The sequence below is a fragment of the Cynoglossus semilaevis genome, chromosome 5, assembly GCF_000523025.1.
Source record: "Cynoglossus semilaevis isolate Cse_v1.0 chromosome 5, Cse_v1.0, whole genome shotgun sequence".
NCBI classification, from domain to species: domain Eukaryota; kingdom Metazoa; phylum Chordata; class Actinopteri; order Pleuronectiformes; family Cynoglossidae; genus Cynoglossus; species Cynoglossus semilaevis.
Genome location: NC_024311.1, coordinates 8,741,437 through 8,756,854, shown reverse-complemented (window position 1 = coordinate 8,756,854; position 15,418 = coordinate 8,741,437). Strand labels below are relative to the sequence as shown.

The 15,418-nt window shown below is 42.6% G+C and overlaps 4 protein-coding genes and 1 long non-coding RNA gene across 5 annotated transcripts in view; 3 read left to right on the top strand and 2 right to left on the bottom strand.

The window, feature by feature from the left end:
* Positions 1 to 79, top strand: part of LOC103378980 (Y+L amino acid transporter 2-like) — a 4,222-nt gene extending 4,143 nt beyond the window's left edge. The window contains exon 3 of the mRNA XM_025055865.1: positions 5 to 79. Coding sequence (XP_024911633.1) covers positions 5 to 79 — 75 coding nt within the window. The remainder of the gene's footprint in view (positions 1 to 4) is intronic.
* slc7a6 (solute carrier family 7 member 6) lies at positions 62 to 4,207 on the top strand. Its single transcript, XM_008310353.3, has 9 exons — positions 62 to 592; positions 1,291 to 1,416; positions 1,838 to 1,982; positions 2,106 to 2,229; positions 2,459 to 2,562; positions 2,703 to 2,799; positions 2,874 to 3,023; positions 3,299 to 3,482; positions 3,599 to 4,207. The coding sequence occupies exons 1-9, from the start codon at positions 103 to 105 to the stop codon at positions 3,664 to 3,666; spliced, it is 1,488 nt and encodes a 495-aa protein (XP_008308575.1). The 5' UTR covers positions 62 to 102; the 3' UTR covers positions 3,667 to 4,207.
* Positions 4,208 to 4,824: 617 nt separating this feature from the next.
* slc7a6os (solute carrier family 7 member 6 opposite strand) lies at positions 4,825 to 8,528 on the bottom strand. Its single transcript, XM_008310352.3, has 5 exons — positions 8,189 to 8,528; positions 7,118 to 7,438; positions 6,819 to 7,022; positions 6,195 to 6,324; positions 4,825 to 5,622 (listed from the first exon to the last, which is right to left on the bottom strand). The coding sequence occupies exons 1-5, from the start codon at positions 8,375 to 8,377 to the stop codon at positions 5,480 to 5,482; spliced, it is 987 nt and encodes a 328-aa protein (XP_008308574.1). The 5' UTR covers positions 8,378 to 8,528; the 3' UTR covers positions 4,825 to 5,479.
* An 8-nt stretch (positions 8,529 to 8,536) lies between these two features.
* LOC103378972 (adhesion G-protein coupled receptor G1-like) lies at positions 8,537 to 14,102 on the bottom strand. The gene is made up of 13 exons (XM_008310351.3): positions 13,923 to 14,102; positions 13,827 to 13,850; positions 13,686 to 13,755; positions 13,371 to 13,458; positions 13,141 to 13,269; positions 12,716 to 12,859; positions 12,573 to 12,621; positions 12,442 to 12,533; positions 11,847 to 11,965; positions 10,128 to 10,402; positions 9,646 to 9,748; positions 9,252 to 9,556; positions 8,537 to 9,152 (listed from the first exon to the last, which is right to left on the bottom strand). Exons 1-13 carry the CDS (start codon positions 14,095 to 14,097, stop codon positions 9,037 to 9,039), a joined length of 1,689 nt encoding a protein of 562 aa, XP_008308573.3. The 5' UTR covers positions 14,098 to 14,102; the 3' UTR covers positions 8,537 to 9,036.
* On the top strand, positions 10,287 to 11,912 carry LOC112487005 (uncharacterized). The gene is made up of 3 exons (XR_003049675.1): positions 10,287 to 10,423; positions 11,362 to 11,408; positions 11,807 to 11,912. It is a non-coding gene; the product is annotated as an uncharacterized LOC112487005 (long non-coding RNA).
* Positions 14,103 to 15,418: the final 1,316 nt, after the last annotated feature.

The following is a 15,418-nucleotide window of genomic DNA, read 5'->3' as shown; positions in this document are numbered from 1 at the left end:
TGAGTCAACCGAAGGACTCTGGTGGCGTTTGCTCAGTAAACCCCCCCCCCCCTCCCGTTGTTTGTTTTCTCTGTGTTAGGTGGTTCTGGAGGTTCTGGAACCATGGCTGACCTGGAAGAATCCACAAGGACCAATGTGGTCGGAGGTCGATCCTCCCAAACTTCGGAGCTGCCGAAGGAGACCATGCAGTTGAAAAAGGAAATTTCCCTTCTGAACGGAGTCAGCCTGATCGTCGGAAACATGATTGGCTCCGGGATCTTCGTCTCGCCCAAGGGGGTTCTGATCTACAGCGCGTCTTACGGACTGTCACTGGTCATCTGGGTGATTGGAGGCTTGTTCTCCGTGGTTGGGGCGCTGTGCTACGCTGAACTGGGCACCACCATCACCAAGTCGGGGGCGTCCTACGCCTACATCCTGGAGTCTTTTGGCGGCTTCCTGGCGTTCATCCGCCTGTGGACGTCGTTGTTGATCATCGAGCCCACCAGCCAGGCCGTCATCGCCATCACCTTCGCCAACTACCTGGTGCAGCCGCTGTTCCCGACATGTGAACCGCCGTATGTAGCGTCCAGGCTCATCGCTGCGGCGTGTGTGTGTGAGTCCATGAGGTCCACTCAGGGTCTTCTACTGACATCGCCTCCTTTGGTCACTCTTCAAATACGAGTGTAAATCTCAAAACAAGGAATGTCCGATATTAACTTTTTACCGAAACGTAATACGAAGAGCTACTTGTTTTATATAGACTTCCTGTAGTAATAGTACCATTTTGACCCTCTTGTTGACTAGTTGTGTTTTTTTGTATTTTTAGAACGTACCCCACGGGCACCTTAGGTAGTCCACAGGGGCTACCAGGTGACCCTGGGCACCACGTTGCTGACCCCCCTGGTCCAAACACTTAATTTTCAATATCAAACGATACCGATGTTTGCTGCCAATTGGGTTTAATTTAAAACTATTTTTAGGTCACATCATGTGGGCGAAACCCAGGATTGCATTATTGGGTTTTCATTATTGGCAATTTTTACCAATATTTCTAAATTATGCTAATATCAGTTGGCAGATATTATTGGACATCTGTAGTTAAAACAGCAAACACACCAGTACTAATCACTCAGTACTAACGTCTTGGTACTAACGTCTTGGTACTAACGTCTTGGTACTAGCGACTCGGTGCCAACGACTCAATATTAGCAACTCAGTACTAACAACTCAGTTTTAACAACTCAGTACTAAGTCTTGGTACTAACGAGTCAGTGCTAAGGACTTGTTCTGTCCCCCGTGTCTCTCCTCCAGGTCTCCTGACTTTCATCAACTCTGCCTATGTGAAGTGGGGAACTCGGGTGCAGGACATTTTCACCTACGCCAAGGTGGCAGCCCTCATCGTCATCATCACCACTGGGGTGGTCAAGCTGTGCCAGGGTGTGTGATGTCACACTTTTTGAATGACTTGTCAAATCTGCCGCTTGTTGTGATTGGACCTGGTTACAGCAGGGTCTGAGACTCAACTGGGCCGAGAGCCACAGTTTTCTATGTTCAGTTAAGAACACATTTTTTGAAAAGTAGACAAAGAGTTTTTGTTAAAAACCAACTGAAGCTTTGGTGACTCCAGGTCAGGACCTGCTTCAAAGTCTGGATTAAGGACTGAAATCCACTTCCTGTAAATGTTCTTTCAAGAAAATAAAGGAACTTAGATGGTTCTAGAACAGAACCTGTTGATGAGCTTTGATCATTTAAACTGGTTTCCATTCAAGTTTGGTTAAAAATGTGATCTGATTTCAACACGTCTAAATTTATGACGAAATAGTAACAGTTGTTTCTGTTGTTGTTCTTCGTGTCTCAGGGAACACGTCCAACTTTGACTCCTCCTTCCAGGGCTCGTCCACAGATCCTGGCGACATCGCCCTGGCGCTCTACTCTGCTCTCTTCTCCTACTCCGGCTGGGACACTCTGAACTTTGTCACTGAGGAGATCAAGGACCCACAGAGGTAGTTCTTCTTCCTCCTCCTCTTCCACCTCCTGCGCCTCCTCACTCTTTTCCTTCCCTGTAGTCAGCCTGTTAATGCCCCAGGTAATGTCCCTGCTAATACCCCAGTGTGTGACTGTCCCAGGAACCTGCCGCTGGCGATCGCCATCTCTATGCCCATCGTCACCGTCATCTACATCCTCACCAACGTGGCCTACTACGCCGTCTTGGATATGAGCGCCATACTGGCCAGTGACGCAGTGGCAGTGGTGGGTAGACCTTGAACCCATCAGTTACTCCGACTGCGCGCCTCACTACTGTCATTCAACAGTAGTTACTGAATCAACCAGTCAAGTGTAACGACTGATGACGGAGTTCAGGAGTCTGATGGTCTACCTGTGTGTGTGTGTGTGTGTGTGTGTACAGTATGTGTGTGTGTGTGTGTGTGTGTGTGTGTGAGCGAGAGAGACTCTAATCCTGTTCTTGTATCTTACGCAGACGTTTGCTGATCACACTCTAGGAGTGATGAGTTGGATCATCCCTCTAGCTGTGGCCCTGTCCTGCTACGGAGGCCTCAACTCATCCATTATTACTGCCTCCAGGTACACACACACACACACACACACACACACACCTGGAGGGAGGGTGTAGTTTGTTGTTATCAGTTTGGTGTCTACATAAAAACAGTACTTAGTCCAAGTGTCAGACCGGTTCACACCTTCACCTTCTCCTCTTTTCTCAGGCTGTTTTTCGTCGGCTCCCGTGAGGGTCATCTTCCAAACGCTCTGTCCATGATCCACATCCAGAGGTTCACGCCCATCCCGTCTCTCATCTTCAACGTAAGAACCAGTGTCGACAGCAGTCATCATCATCATCATCATCATCATCTTCATCATCTCTCTCTGCTCCACAGTGTGTGATGTCACTGATCTACCTGACGGTGAAGGACGTCTTCCAGCTCATCAACTACTACAGCTTCAGCTACTGGTTCTTCATGGGCCTGTCTGTGGCAGGACAGATCTACCTCCGCTGGAAGGAACCGGACAGGAACCGACCACTCAAGGTATCAGCCTGACCTCTGACCTCTGTGTTCTCTCACTGTGATCTCTGTATCCTCTCTGTGACCTCTCTGGCCTCTGTGCCCTCTGTGTCCTCTCTGTGACCTCAGCTGACCTCTCAGCTGACCTCTCTCTGCCCTCTCTCTGACCTCTGTGTCCTCTCTGTGACCTCAGCTGACCTCTCAGCTGACCTCTCTCTGCCCTCTCTCTGACCTCTGTGTCCTCTCTGTGACCTCTCTGTGACCTCTCTCTGACCTCTGTGTCCTCTCTGTGACCTCAGCTGACCCTACTCTACCCGGTGGTCTTCTGTCTGTGTGCCGTCTTCCTGGTGGCCGTTCCTCTCTACAGCGACACTCTCAACTCTCTGATCGGCATTGCCATCGCCCTGTCAGGTGTTCCCGTCTACTTCCTGGGCATCCATTTGCCGGAGTCCAAACGTCCGCCCATCATCACCAAGCTCCTGCGTACGTTCTCCACTCAGCACCGTGAAAACTAAACATCTGACAAACATTTAACTTTACATTGAGTATATTTTTTTTTAATGTCCTTGGTTCCATCTGTTCTTCTCTCTGTCTGACAGGATCCCTCACCCACTTCACTCAGTACAGTTGCCTCTGTGTGGTCTCAGAGCTGGACAAAAGTGAATAAACCTCAGTGCAGTTTTTTTACCCTGGGGCAACAACAACTGGGCTTCTGTTTACAAACGGGAAATGGAATAGAATCTCTGACTGGTGTTTTTTTTTTTATGGACTCAAACTCTGTGAAGCCTCACTGAAGCCTGGCGTTGTCCTGAGCTGCAGACTTGGCCGTCCAACACCACCTGTTGTTTTTAAGGTGAACTACACAACGTTCTGCCTCACATTATCAGGACACAGAAGGTAAAGTAGAAGGACGTGAGTCACAGTCTCCTGGTTGACGCCACCCTGTCACTAAAGCTCATGTTGTTTACAGTTTTCAACTGTTCGATGTTTTCAGAAAAAAAGAAAGAAACTAATGGCCATCAGTGAGGCAGGCAGGTGTGAGGGAATGTAACAAGCACTCTGATTGGCTGAGGATATAGCCATTAGGACAGTCATTCTTCAGCATTAGGAGAATGGAGTTGTCTTGATATCACAGATCAGGTGTTACTATTAAACAAGTATTAAATATATATTATTATTATTATTAAAAGGAGAACTTTATTATTATTATTGTATTATTATTAAAAGGAGAACTTTATTATTGTTCAAAATGCAGTGTGACCTGTAGAGAGAATCCTTCTGTTTGTGTTAACAGGTAAATGCCTTAAGATCAATCGACACCAGCAGTTCCATAACATGCAAACAAACCATAATGCTTTTGGGTCAGAGTTTATTCTAATGAATGTGTGAACAGCGGTTGTGTCAAAGCGTCAACGGTGTTGTTGACGAGTTTTCCATCCTAATTATAGTTATTTATTTTAACATTTGATATTTTGTATGTTTGGTTTTTACGTTAACTTTACCTCTGAATCTGGCCTGCAAGAGGGTCAGAGGGTTGAGTAAAAGTTGTTTCACTGCAAATATTTGGAGCGTTGACTTCTAACATGACAGCTCGACACCTTCAGTCAACATTTACTGCTCTTCACTGTTAACCCTTGTAATGACAAATGGAAAACAGTGTGTACAAAATGCAAAGGAGCACACGAGGAAAAACCGGTTTAAATCCTATCTAACTGCTGATTGGCTGACATTCTGACTGTTGTGATTTTACCCCCCTCCTACTCGGTTCTGTGGTCCATTAATAAAAACTGTAGCCACTGTGTCTTCATGGTGCTGGGACAAAGACTTGGACATGAGTTCTCTTTATTTTTGAAAGTGTCTCCTTTTATACACATCTACATATTTACAGGTTCATGTGGACAAGAGTGAAGAGAAACGACGTGAAGATTCAGAGAGAAAAGAAAAAAAGAACCAAACTCTCACATCCACCACAACACACACTTTTCAGTACGCAATTAAAAAAAAAAAAAAAGTCACTACCACACGGCAACACACCAACACACCACCATGCAGACGCTCTAAAGGCCAACCACACACACACGGCCACAGACACAAGGATTCTTAACGCTGCGAAGCACACCAGGCAGACGGCACTACTGTCTGACATTTGAACAAACACTCACTGGAAACAAACACAGTCTCTCACTGACAGCTTCTTTTAAAAAAAGGAAAGAATTGACACCTATGACATCCTGCAGCGGTGAGGAGGAGGAGGATCAGACCGTGACTCCGTGGTACTGTTCTGTACCGTGGCTGTACGTCTAACGAGTCTAGACCAGCTGTGGTTTTTGGTTTGTTTTATTTTTTCTGTTGAACAACACAAAGACTTAATTGACCTTTGTGTTTGTGTTTTGTGTGTGGGGTCAGGGGGTCACGGTCTTTCTCCTCCACTCTCACCTACAGTCATGTCATTGGTTCACAGGGCACTGACAGGAGAGGGATCAATCCGAATTATATTTGTCTCCGTCCTCGAGGTCACGCTCGCCGTCGTCTTCACCGCCGTCACCTCCCAGCTCGTCCATCACCTCACTCCTGTAGAGCTCCCAGTTCCTGCGGCTGTACGAATGCTCCTCCTCCCAGTAGCCTGCACACAGATTTATCAGGAGTTTCACTGTTTAATCCAACACTGCAGCGGTCCCAGTAAAACGCACCGATGTTTCACCTTGTGTCAGGATAACATTTGAAAAATGGAGGATTGTTCTGGTCAGACTTTACTCCTAAACACCTGACACTTTTTAACACTATCTTTGGAGTTCTGTCTTTTACTGCAGGTCGTACTGTTGGAGAAAGAGAAGTAACTTTCCTCTGAATGACCTGAGTGTAGACAGAGAGGGAGAGAGTGACCTGGGACAGAGTCCACTCAGGTCAGAACACAGCTTTAATCCTTCACCATGTTTCTCTCGACTGTGTCCAATCAGGGACAGAGTCCACTCAGGTCAGAACACGGCTTTAATCCTTCACTAAACAGACATCTTGTGATGTTGGCGTTCATAATAACTTTTCACATGGCAGTAAAAACTTTTAGTTAGCTGTCTGTGCATCTGTCTTCTGTTCCAACGTTACGTCCAACTAAACAGGCCCCACAGACTGAGTGAGTACAGTGTACTTCATAACATATACTTATGAACAGGAATACTGCCTGACAGGAGTACGTACCACCGTAGCGCTCCTCTCTGTCGCTGTCGTCGCTCTCTTCGTCGGGGTAGTCGTTTCTCCAGTTGCCTTCTTCATTCTCGTCGTCCTCGTCTTCGTACACCTCCTCTTCATGAACGACAACATCGGGCACCTGAGACGCAAATGGCAGCACAAAGACAAAGTTAGGTTTGGTAAATAGTCAGCTTTTAAGAACAGCGTCACAGCTTTAACACCAGAATTCAGAGTAGTTTTAAATAAGACGTGTAGTTATTTTCTCAATCTCATGTCACCGTTACAAACTTTAAACTTTTTTGACCTTTTTTTAACTTTAAAAATACTTCAAAATACCAAACTTTAAACTTTTTTGACCTTTTTTAACTTTAAAAATACTACAAACATAAGAAACCAAGTACATGAACTTCACAACCCCTGAGAAGTACCTGTGGAGACCCCCTCCCAGACCATTCATTGAGGGTTAACTCTGTTCTACACAAACCCTAAAAAAAGTAATTCATCCATCCAGAGTACGGATGCTAATAACATTCAGCCACGGAAAATATTTGGATGAAGTTCCCACATCTTCACTAACTCACTCTGATGGTAAGCATTCATTCATCGCTCTGTCCATCATCCATCCACACACACCAGTTCTCCCTCGTCAGCGTAGGCCCTGACAGACAGGATGTCCTGGATCCAGCCTGGTGTGACTGTTTCCTGGTAGTAGAGATCATAGACGTAGTCCTCCTCCAGCTCCTGCTGCTCTCCTCCCAGCCGTTCTCCAGACAGGCTCAGACGCTCACGGAGCATCTTTGTGTTGTTACACAGAATGACTTCTGGGTCTGAGATCATCTGTTTGAGTTTAAGTTTGATGAATTAAAACACAAGAAAATGAATGATCTTGTGTAAAATATTGGCCAGTGTTGGATGAGTGACGTCAAACTCACCTTTCCAGACAATTTGTCCAGCTCAGAGTCTTCATGTAAGAGATCCACCACCTGAATTTGACCCCAGGATTTGCTTTCATCTTTCCCAGAATTCCCTGTGCTCTCAGAGGCGTCTGTTGGGAGGCTTTGCTGCTCAGCTGTGACTGACAGGCCCGTACGGTGACTGGACACTATCCTGTAACGTTCATCCCTTCGGTTGCTCCACTTCATGCTCCGTAAGTCGCTTGTTATTCGCTGAGAACTGGCAGCATTGGGGCGCAGTGCATGTGCCACACGGGGTCGAGCCAAGGCCTGGCGGACCTGCGTCTGGACAGGTGCATCCTGGGAAAGACAACAACCGTGAGAATCTCTCCAGTATGGATGCAAGATCACAGCCGTAATATTATTATAAATAGTTCATTGGTGTCTGTCTCAAACCATTGAAAAAGTCATCTGCATGAAGCATGTCAAAAGCGTCACCTATTAGTATTAAACGTGACATATCGGTTTATCAGTGATTCAGTTGGTGACAGTTTGACGTGACTCGTTTTGTGATTGGAGAGACATTCACAGCCCTGATTCTGTCAATGACAAAATTGTTACAGTTTGACAATAGATGGACCTCTAGACGGAACAATGTAGTCTGGCTGTAGAGTACCTACAAAAACACACCTGTACGCTGTGACTGTACCACTCTCTTCCCTAGTCTGTAACTTTGTTGTTATTGTTGTATACTTGCTAACACTTTCGTCCTTGTAAAAAGAGACCGAATATCTTTTTATACCAGTATTCACTTCTTTGGCAGTGAAACTCAGTCATCTTAAAGTCAACGGCCTACGAACACGTCACAGTGGCGTCTAACACAAACAAACGTTGACTAATGGCGCTGACTGGCCTCAATGATACGCTAACGCATCAACTGACACGGTCGGTCATTTTCTGGCATTTTTAGCTAAACTGTAGTAATTCTATTTAAAACACATTTTGCGGACCACGGTGGGTTATGTAGACATATAAATTACAATTTATTTGAGTAGCGCGGAAGTCTGTTAGCTGGATGCTACCAGCGGCGTTAGTTTTTTTTTTTTGTACCTGTGTCGCTACAGTGGCCACGAGTTTAAAGACGGAATTCTCCACTTCAGCCTCATTGGGCTCCGGCACCGGTTCACTGGAGGTCTGGGACGTTTCCGGTCGAATTCGTTTGCAGGCCAACAACAGTGCGTCCGCGGGGTCGGTGCCCCGTTTTCTCTTGACTCGCAGGATCGTGGTGTTCGGATCCATGATGCTCCTCAGTCTGACTCCGCTGCCTGTTGTGTCTGGCGTTCATAGAAGAAGAAGAAGAAAAAGAAGGCCGAGCGATCGCTTTGCTTTCACTTCCGGGTAACGTATACAGACGTCACAGTGTTTTAACACTTCCAGCTGTCATAATCAACACAGTGAAATTCAGAATTCGATTTATTGCAGTATTGTGAGACCGTGTGTTTGAACTGTTAATACTCCACGAGGTAAATCACACAGAAAGAAACAGTAAATCGTCCATTGGAATGAGTAGTTACGTTTGACAATTCTCCGGCGAAAATTATTGAAAAATGTATCGAAAATTTGAAAATTATTAAGGACTTGGTGTTTGTTGCGGTAATTGTACGGATATTTTGGGGGAAACGTTCAATACTCGTTCCTTTTTTTTGTTGTTAAATTCCGATTTTATTCCTGCAAAAATTCGATCGTTTGAGACAAAATAGTGAATAATATCATATAAATAAGACAATTATAAACACATTCCACAACTTAAACAAATGTGTAGTCAAGGGTTAGTTAAATTAAACAATCAGTATTATAATACTACAGTTATACAGATATTTAATTTTCTAAAAAAATGTTTTTTAACTGATCGTTTTTCTCAGAAACTAGCAGATATGAACGACAGATATGTTTAAACATCAGTTATTAAAACTTGTGGTCATTATTTTCTGAGTGGATGGGTTTTTGGACGAGGAGTTATGGTCAGAATGAGACTTGCAGGTCAGACTGAGGGACCACAGGAACATGAAGACACCTGAGGAAAAATAAAACATAGATTTAGTCATTATCGTTTTGTGTTTCACAAAAGAACAGATGCTTCTGTGACACACACTGAGGATGACCCTTGACTGACCCTGCAGGGAGTTGAATACTGTAAAGATGTAGATGCCGGTGACAGAGACGTAGGTGGTGCTGAGCAGAGCCCAGGGCAAACCCAGCACGCAGCTGAGGCCCAGCACCGTGGCAGCGTTTTTCCATAACCTCTTCCTCTTCTCTGTGTTGACTAGTTTCCAGCTTTCGTTGTGTCTTAAGCTCCGGAGCTTGAACACCACCAGGCCCAGCATGCAGGCATTACACAGAACCACCAGGCCCGGAAACGCCACCGTGGTGATGAAGCTGACCACGAGTTTGTGAGGAAAAGCGTCGCTCAACCAGCAACTGTGAGATAAAAGTTAAATGTTTCCATGTCAGAAAACACTTCAACTAGCTCTGTTGAATCAGTGCAGCGTTAACAGGAGTTTATTCACATGTCGGCTGGTGAAGTGTGGTTGTTGATATCCGTCAGTTTCAGACTGTCTTTTCCATATACACCAAAAATCCCACAGACCCCTGCAACCAGAGTGGGAATACCTGCAGAAAGACAGGAAGGAAACTCATCATCAGATCACAGATATGTATGTGTATATACACACACACACACACATATATGTATATATACTATATATATAGTTCATTCATGTATATATATATACTTCTCCACCGTACTCTCTGTTTTGGCCATAGGAGGGCACTACCAAATCCCAGCATTCACCAAGGGAGGGCGATGTTACACCCTGGATAGTTCCCCAGTCAATCACATGGTCACATACAGTATACTATAGAGATAACAACGAGTCACACTCTCATTAATACCTATAGTCAGGTTGGAGTGAACAGTGACCCTTAATCCTCCGTCAACACACACAAACACACACACACAGAGGGAGGAATTATACTGATGAAAACTCACCCCATCCCACTGCGCTGAGTTTCAGCAGATATCTTCTAACATATATGTTAAAAACGCGGACCAGCAGAAGGTAGAGGTGAAATCCCTCCAGAGCCATCCAGCACAAAGTAGCCATCAGGGACCAGTGGAGAAAGAGGCCCAGGGAGAAGCAAACCCAGCCGTCCTCCTTTACCCTCCAAACCCACAGACAACACAAGAGGAAGCTGAGGTGGAGGCACAGCAGAGCCACAGTCAGCTGTGCGTGCACACTGATGGCCTTCTCTGGACGCTTCTTTCTGAAGGAGGAACAACAGAAGGTGAAGATAAAATGGCAAGAAAACATTCACACAAGTTATTTACCGTATCATCACATTGCAAGGAACCAATAGTGGTTCTCAAAATAGAGTATTTACCGTATCATCACATTGCAAGGAGAACTCTATTGGTTTAATGAACCAATAGTGGTTCTCAAAATAGGGGGCTGATTCCTTATCGTGCAAAGAGCTATTGCAGTGTTGAGTACGGTTAGACAAATTAATCTTCATTTTTGACCTATTCTGATTTGTCCCACACTGGGCAAATTGTGCTGGTTTGTTATTTTATATCTTTACTACAAAAGGGGGCGCTGCAGAAAAAGGTTGGGAAACTCCATTTCCTCTACAAGTCACAATGTCAGAAAATCATTTTAAATAATAAATGTAACTCTGATCACAAGTGTTTTCATATAAATGATGGGGTAAATGAATATACTGTATATGTAAAGTATGTCTGTATATAGTATACAGTATATATGTACATATATCAATATATGTACATATATGTATATATGTGCGTACATTTACATTTACATATACTGTATATATATTTCATCCAGTTTAATTATGTCATCAGGTCATCCTTCAAATACCAACGTCATTTTTAGGAAGGTGTTCAGTCTACATGTGAATGACGACAGAGAGAGAGGAAATGAAACTAACGGGGGGGGTTTCACTGGTTGGTTCAATTTTCTGTGAATCATGCAACTTAGAGGAATAGAAAGTCTGATGACAAATGGGGACGGAAATAATAAATATTCAGCTGTCACGAACCCCATGACATTTTCATTGTATTTATTGTTTCTTAATTTAAGCATTTTTACTGATTCGACCTTTGTATTTTACTGATAGTCTCCGTAAATGTTACTATAAAATGAAAATGTGACAAATCAACTAAAACTGTTTTTCTTCTTCTTGTCTCTGTTTTGATTTTTTGTCAGGATCTATGTCAGAGCTGCCAGATCTGAAAAGGAAAACAAGCATCCAGGTCTGACTCACCCCTCGACTCACACACACACACTAATTTACACATATTATATTATATAACACGTGTATATATTGTATTTAACATTTCATACTAAATTATTTTAGGGATGCAGTTAGCTCCCAGCTCTCCTTACCGTTACCGTAGCATTGTTAGGGTGCTTCATAAGATCTACATGTGCTCCTATTTTACAAATAACATCTGGCTTTTAAATTGTCCTCTGTTTAAGGTATGATCTAATTTTTTTATTGTAATCTTTTTTATAATCTACTTTACCATATTTTGACAACTTTTTTTCACATCGTCGTTAGCATGACTTAGCGTGAGTTCCTGTTGCTTCCTGTACTTCATCAACAACAGCTGATCCACAGATGTCACTTCATACTTCTGTGTCCTTCCAGAGGATTCCTGATATGTCTATGAACAGAGTGAAAAACTCACTGTAGACACAGGTAGATGATCAAACTGATGACCGTGAAGACGACGCTCAGCGATGATCCAATGTAGGTGATGTAGCTGAGATTCCTAGCATTAGCAGAATCCACTGTCAAAGAAGGGTTCTGGAGAGAAAAAATAGATTTTATTGTGTTTACTGACAGAACAGCAGTGGTGTGCTGTGTCACAACGACAAGTAGTTCACTTTCTTCTTCTTCTATTAATCCATATATGTAAGCAAAAGAATATGTGTAAAGTGAAGCGTATAATACACCATAATGTTTCAGTATGATTATTATACATAGTATCACATGATATATACATATATACACGTATATTACCTACATATATATCTATATATACCTATGTATATATGTACAGTATATACATGTATTAGCAAGCATGGTCTGAATGTATTATAGCGTATAGTGTATATAAATATATATGTACACATATATATACGCACATACTAGCATATCTACAAGTCTTGTTCACTTACTTGAAGAAAATACATATTTTCATGAACCCCTGAGATGCTAATGTAACCATATTGATCGTTGACTTAAAACAGTTATAAAAACATTAACGTTTTTTATCCTACCACAAGCACCGCAAAGAAACTGAGGTGGTCGCAGCTGCAGACAAACTTGTCTCCGTTGTCCCTGGTTTCACAGCCCTCCCTGCTCCAGTACCCTGATCAAACAGTTGNGAGGGGGCACTGCTGTAGCTCACCTGGTCTGTTCTCTGTCACCTCCCAGTATACGCAAACTCCATCTTTCACCTGGAACAATTGAAACACCAACTGTGGTTAGAGGTCATGTAACATGTCTGCGTGTCCACCACCACCGCTGTTAATGTTGCTTCACCACATGAACCTGTGTGTTGTGTCTGAAGGTCAAAGTGACTGGCTGCGTCAGGTTCTTGACTGGACGGTTCCCCACCTTCACCACCAGGACCAACCCCCCCAGAGGACTGCCCTGGTCAGGTGTCGGCATAGTCCTCCTTCCTTTCCTCTGAGTCTGCAGTAGAAATGAGAGCAGGTGGCAAAAACAAACAAACAAACAAACAGTCAATAATCGTTTTTTACACCAACAACAACACTGTCGCTACTCCTCTGCATTAGGCTAACAAGTGCTAATCTAGCTTCTACACTCCTGTATACTGTAATACTGCAGGTGAGGTACTTGTGTACTAGGATAATAGTATACATTATATTTTTTATTGTAAATTAAATTAAAACACAGTTAAAGTAAAAACGTCTGTCAAACACGCAGTAATTTATAGCCTTATGTCCACTGACTGTGAAAAATGTGCTGTTGATCAATGTGGTGACAAGCACCACTTCATCCTCAGAGCGCCCTCTGGTGGACATCTGCAGAGCCAGCGACGGTACATGAACCCTGTGAAATTCACTGGGACTCTCTGTGACCTGCAGTCAGAAGACCACACAAGTCAGGTAAAAAAAAGTTACAAGTACAAACACACACACATCTAGGAGTATTCAGTAGAGTTCAGTACACACAGCCTCACCTCTTCAGACGTGTTCACCATCCGCTGAATGAAGTTTGTCATCCGATAACGACTTTGTATACAGGTAGAGATGTGATTTTCGTAACACCTGCCAACACACAACATAAAATTTAAAAAAAAAGTTTCAAGTTTCAAGTTATATATTTAGCTGATGGAAGAAATTAAAACAAATGTTTTTTGTGACTAACAGTAGCTGTGGTGAGAAGTTGTTCTCAACCCTGAGTAAACTAATGTAAAGATGGAGCCTCTGTGCCTTAAACATGGTTTTTGGTTCTTGACTTGATGTTGAAAAAGTTTTTTTTACAAAAGACTTGCCTGGTCCAGTCGTCATTCTGATGCTCCTTGACATTTTGGTAGCAGTCACTGAGGACATTATGACATAAGTCTGTATTGAAGAAGAGGACCGTCAGTTATGAAACAGCAGACATTAATTGAAGCTTTTATCGTCACACTTACTTTTCTTGTTTGACGTTTTTCGTCCTGAAAGATTAAAAAGAGTATTTTACTGCACTGGACACCAAAACACACACACACACACAATGAAAAACTCACCACCAGTTTGAACATCAGAAACAAAGAGTAGAACAGTGAACAGAGTCCACATCATGGTCTCAGAGTCTGGCTCCAAAGTGACCTGGTACAGTTCACAGGGCTGTTCTTCTTGTTTCACACTTTCACATCTCCATCTGAGCAGTAACGTTACCCACACAGGAAATGATTCACACATTGTTGGTGCTTTTTGTTTACACACTAACAATGTTTGTCTGTCATTTGTCATTGTTGAAACAATAATATTAAGATCTAAGATATTAAAATGACTGAGATATTAAAATGACAATATTAAGATCTAAGATATTAAAATGAGATTTTTAAAAACTTCTGTATTTGTGTAAGAAAAAAAACCGGGACAAAAGAAAATCTTAATCTTACAATCATATAATGTTCAGTTTAAACTGCCAATCAAGAAGAGGAAGTTTCTAAGTGTTAACATTTTCCTCTATATGTAAGAAAAACCAACATGTACTAACTCAGATTTGCCACTCTGGAAGTGAAACTGTCTTTTTAAACAAGTCATTCCATGTAAAGAAAGACTAAACTTTTTATATGAAATTCACATATTTAGTTGTAATTTTCTACTTTAAAAATATTTAACTTTCATGTTAAATAATTCAGATTAATTATTGCTCAGAAACAAACCAAAAGAACTCTAAATAGTCGAACGATACATTGTTTGAAAATCGGGCCCAAATAAATGTATTATTGAATAGCCCTGCTTTAGGGTTCGGGAAGTTTTGTCCATATCACAAATGTACACTAGATGGCAGTGTTGCTCAATATTGCCAGTGCAGAGTGTCAGAAGAGTATTACAAAATAAAAGCTTGTTACATAGATCTACGATATTCGATTATATACTATTCTTTGTACGATAAAGAATACCGCGCATCCTATAATCTTCGTAACTGCAATCCTTCATTAAATTGCTAGGCTAATTCATTAGTTCAACAGGTTAAGATCCAACATACGTGGTCACGTACTGCGCGGATTTTCCCGGCATTGGGTCACGTGCTTCTTTACATCCAATCAAAGCATAAAGAATCGCACGGCAACTCATATCGTAATTTAAAATGACGTTCTGGACAGGAGCAGGTGGTTCTGTGCAAAGGAGCAGTTAAAACTGGGTACGGTACGGTAATTCTGGCTAGTCCGATATTTTAACACTTAATGTGTAGTTTGATACAAGTTTGTCGAAGAGTGCTACGACAAACGGGACAGTTGTTAAAACACGAGAACGATGACGTCGAAGTGAGCCGTTGTCTGTGGAAGGTGAATTAAGATTGGCTAAGTCAGGTAAAAAGAATGTTAAAACATGTTGAAAAAGTGTAATTTTCAATACCCAGTACTGAGCCTTGTGTTAGGTGGTAAGTTGCTACTATATTATATTTATTTATTTTCTGGTGGTGAGGGGTTACGTCCCGAAAATAACATTTGAAGGTTGATATGTCAGTGTCATGGTTGGAGAGAAGGACAAAATAGGATTATTTTACACC

What these genes read in the sequence shown, in the direction of transcription:
- slc7a6 (XM_008310353.3), top strand. Translation starts at nt 103, where the DNA reads ATGGCTGACCTGGAAGAATCCACAAGGACCAATGTGGTCGGAGGTCGA. An exon ending in GAGATCAAGGACCCACAGAG is followed by an intron (nt 1,983 to 2,105) that starts GTAGTTCTTCTT and finishes TGACTGTCCCAG; the next exon opens with GAACCTGCCGCTGGCGATCG. An exon ending in TCCATTATTACTGCCTCCAG is followed by an intron (nt 2,563 to 2,702) that starts GTACACACACAC and finishes CTCTTTTCTCAG; the next exon opens with GCTGTTTTTCGTCGGCTCCC.
- slc7a6os (XM_008310352.3), bottom strand. Translation starts at nt 8,377, where the DNA reads ATGGATCCGAACACCACGATCCTGCGAGTCAAGAGAAAACGGGGCACC. An exon ending in TGGCCACTGTAGCGACACAG is followed by an intron (nt 7,439 to 8,188) that starts GTACAAAAAAAA and finishes TGTCTTTCCCAG; the next exon opens with GATGCACCTGTCCAGACGCA. An exon ending in ACGCTGACGAGGGAGAACTG is followed by an intron (nt 6,325 to 6,818) that starts GTGTGTGTGGAT and finishes TTTGCGTCTCAG; the next exon opens with GTGCCCGATGTTGTCGTTCA.
- LOC103378972 (XM_008310351.3), bottom strand. Translation starts at nt 14,097, where the DNA reads ATGTGTGAATCATTTCCTGTGTGGGTAACGTTACTGCTCAGATGGAGA. An exon ending in AAAAACGTCAAACAAGAAAA is followed by an intron (nt 13,756 to 13,826) that starts GTAAGTGTGACG and finishes TCTTCAATACAG; the next exon opens with ACTTATGTCATAATGTCCTC. An exon ending in ATCATCTACCTGTGTCTACA is followed by an intron (nt 10,403 to 11,846) that starts GTGAGTTTTTCA and finishes TTCCTCCTTCAG; the next exon opens with AAAGAAGCGTCCAGAGAAGG.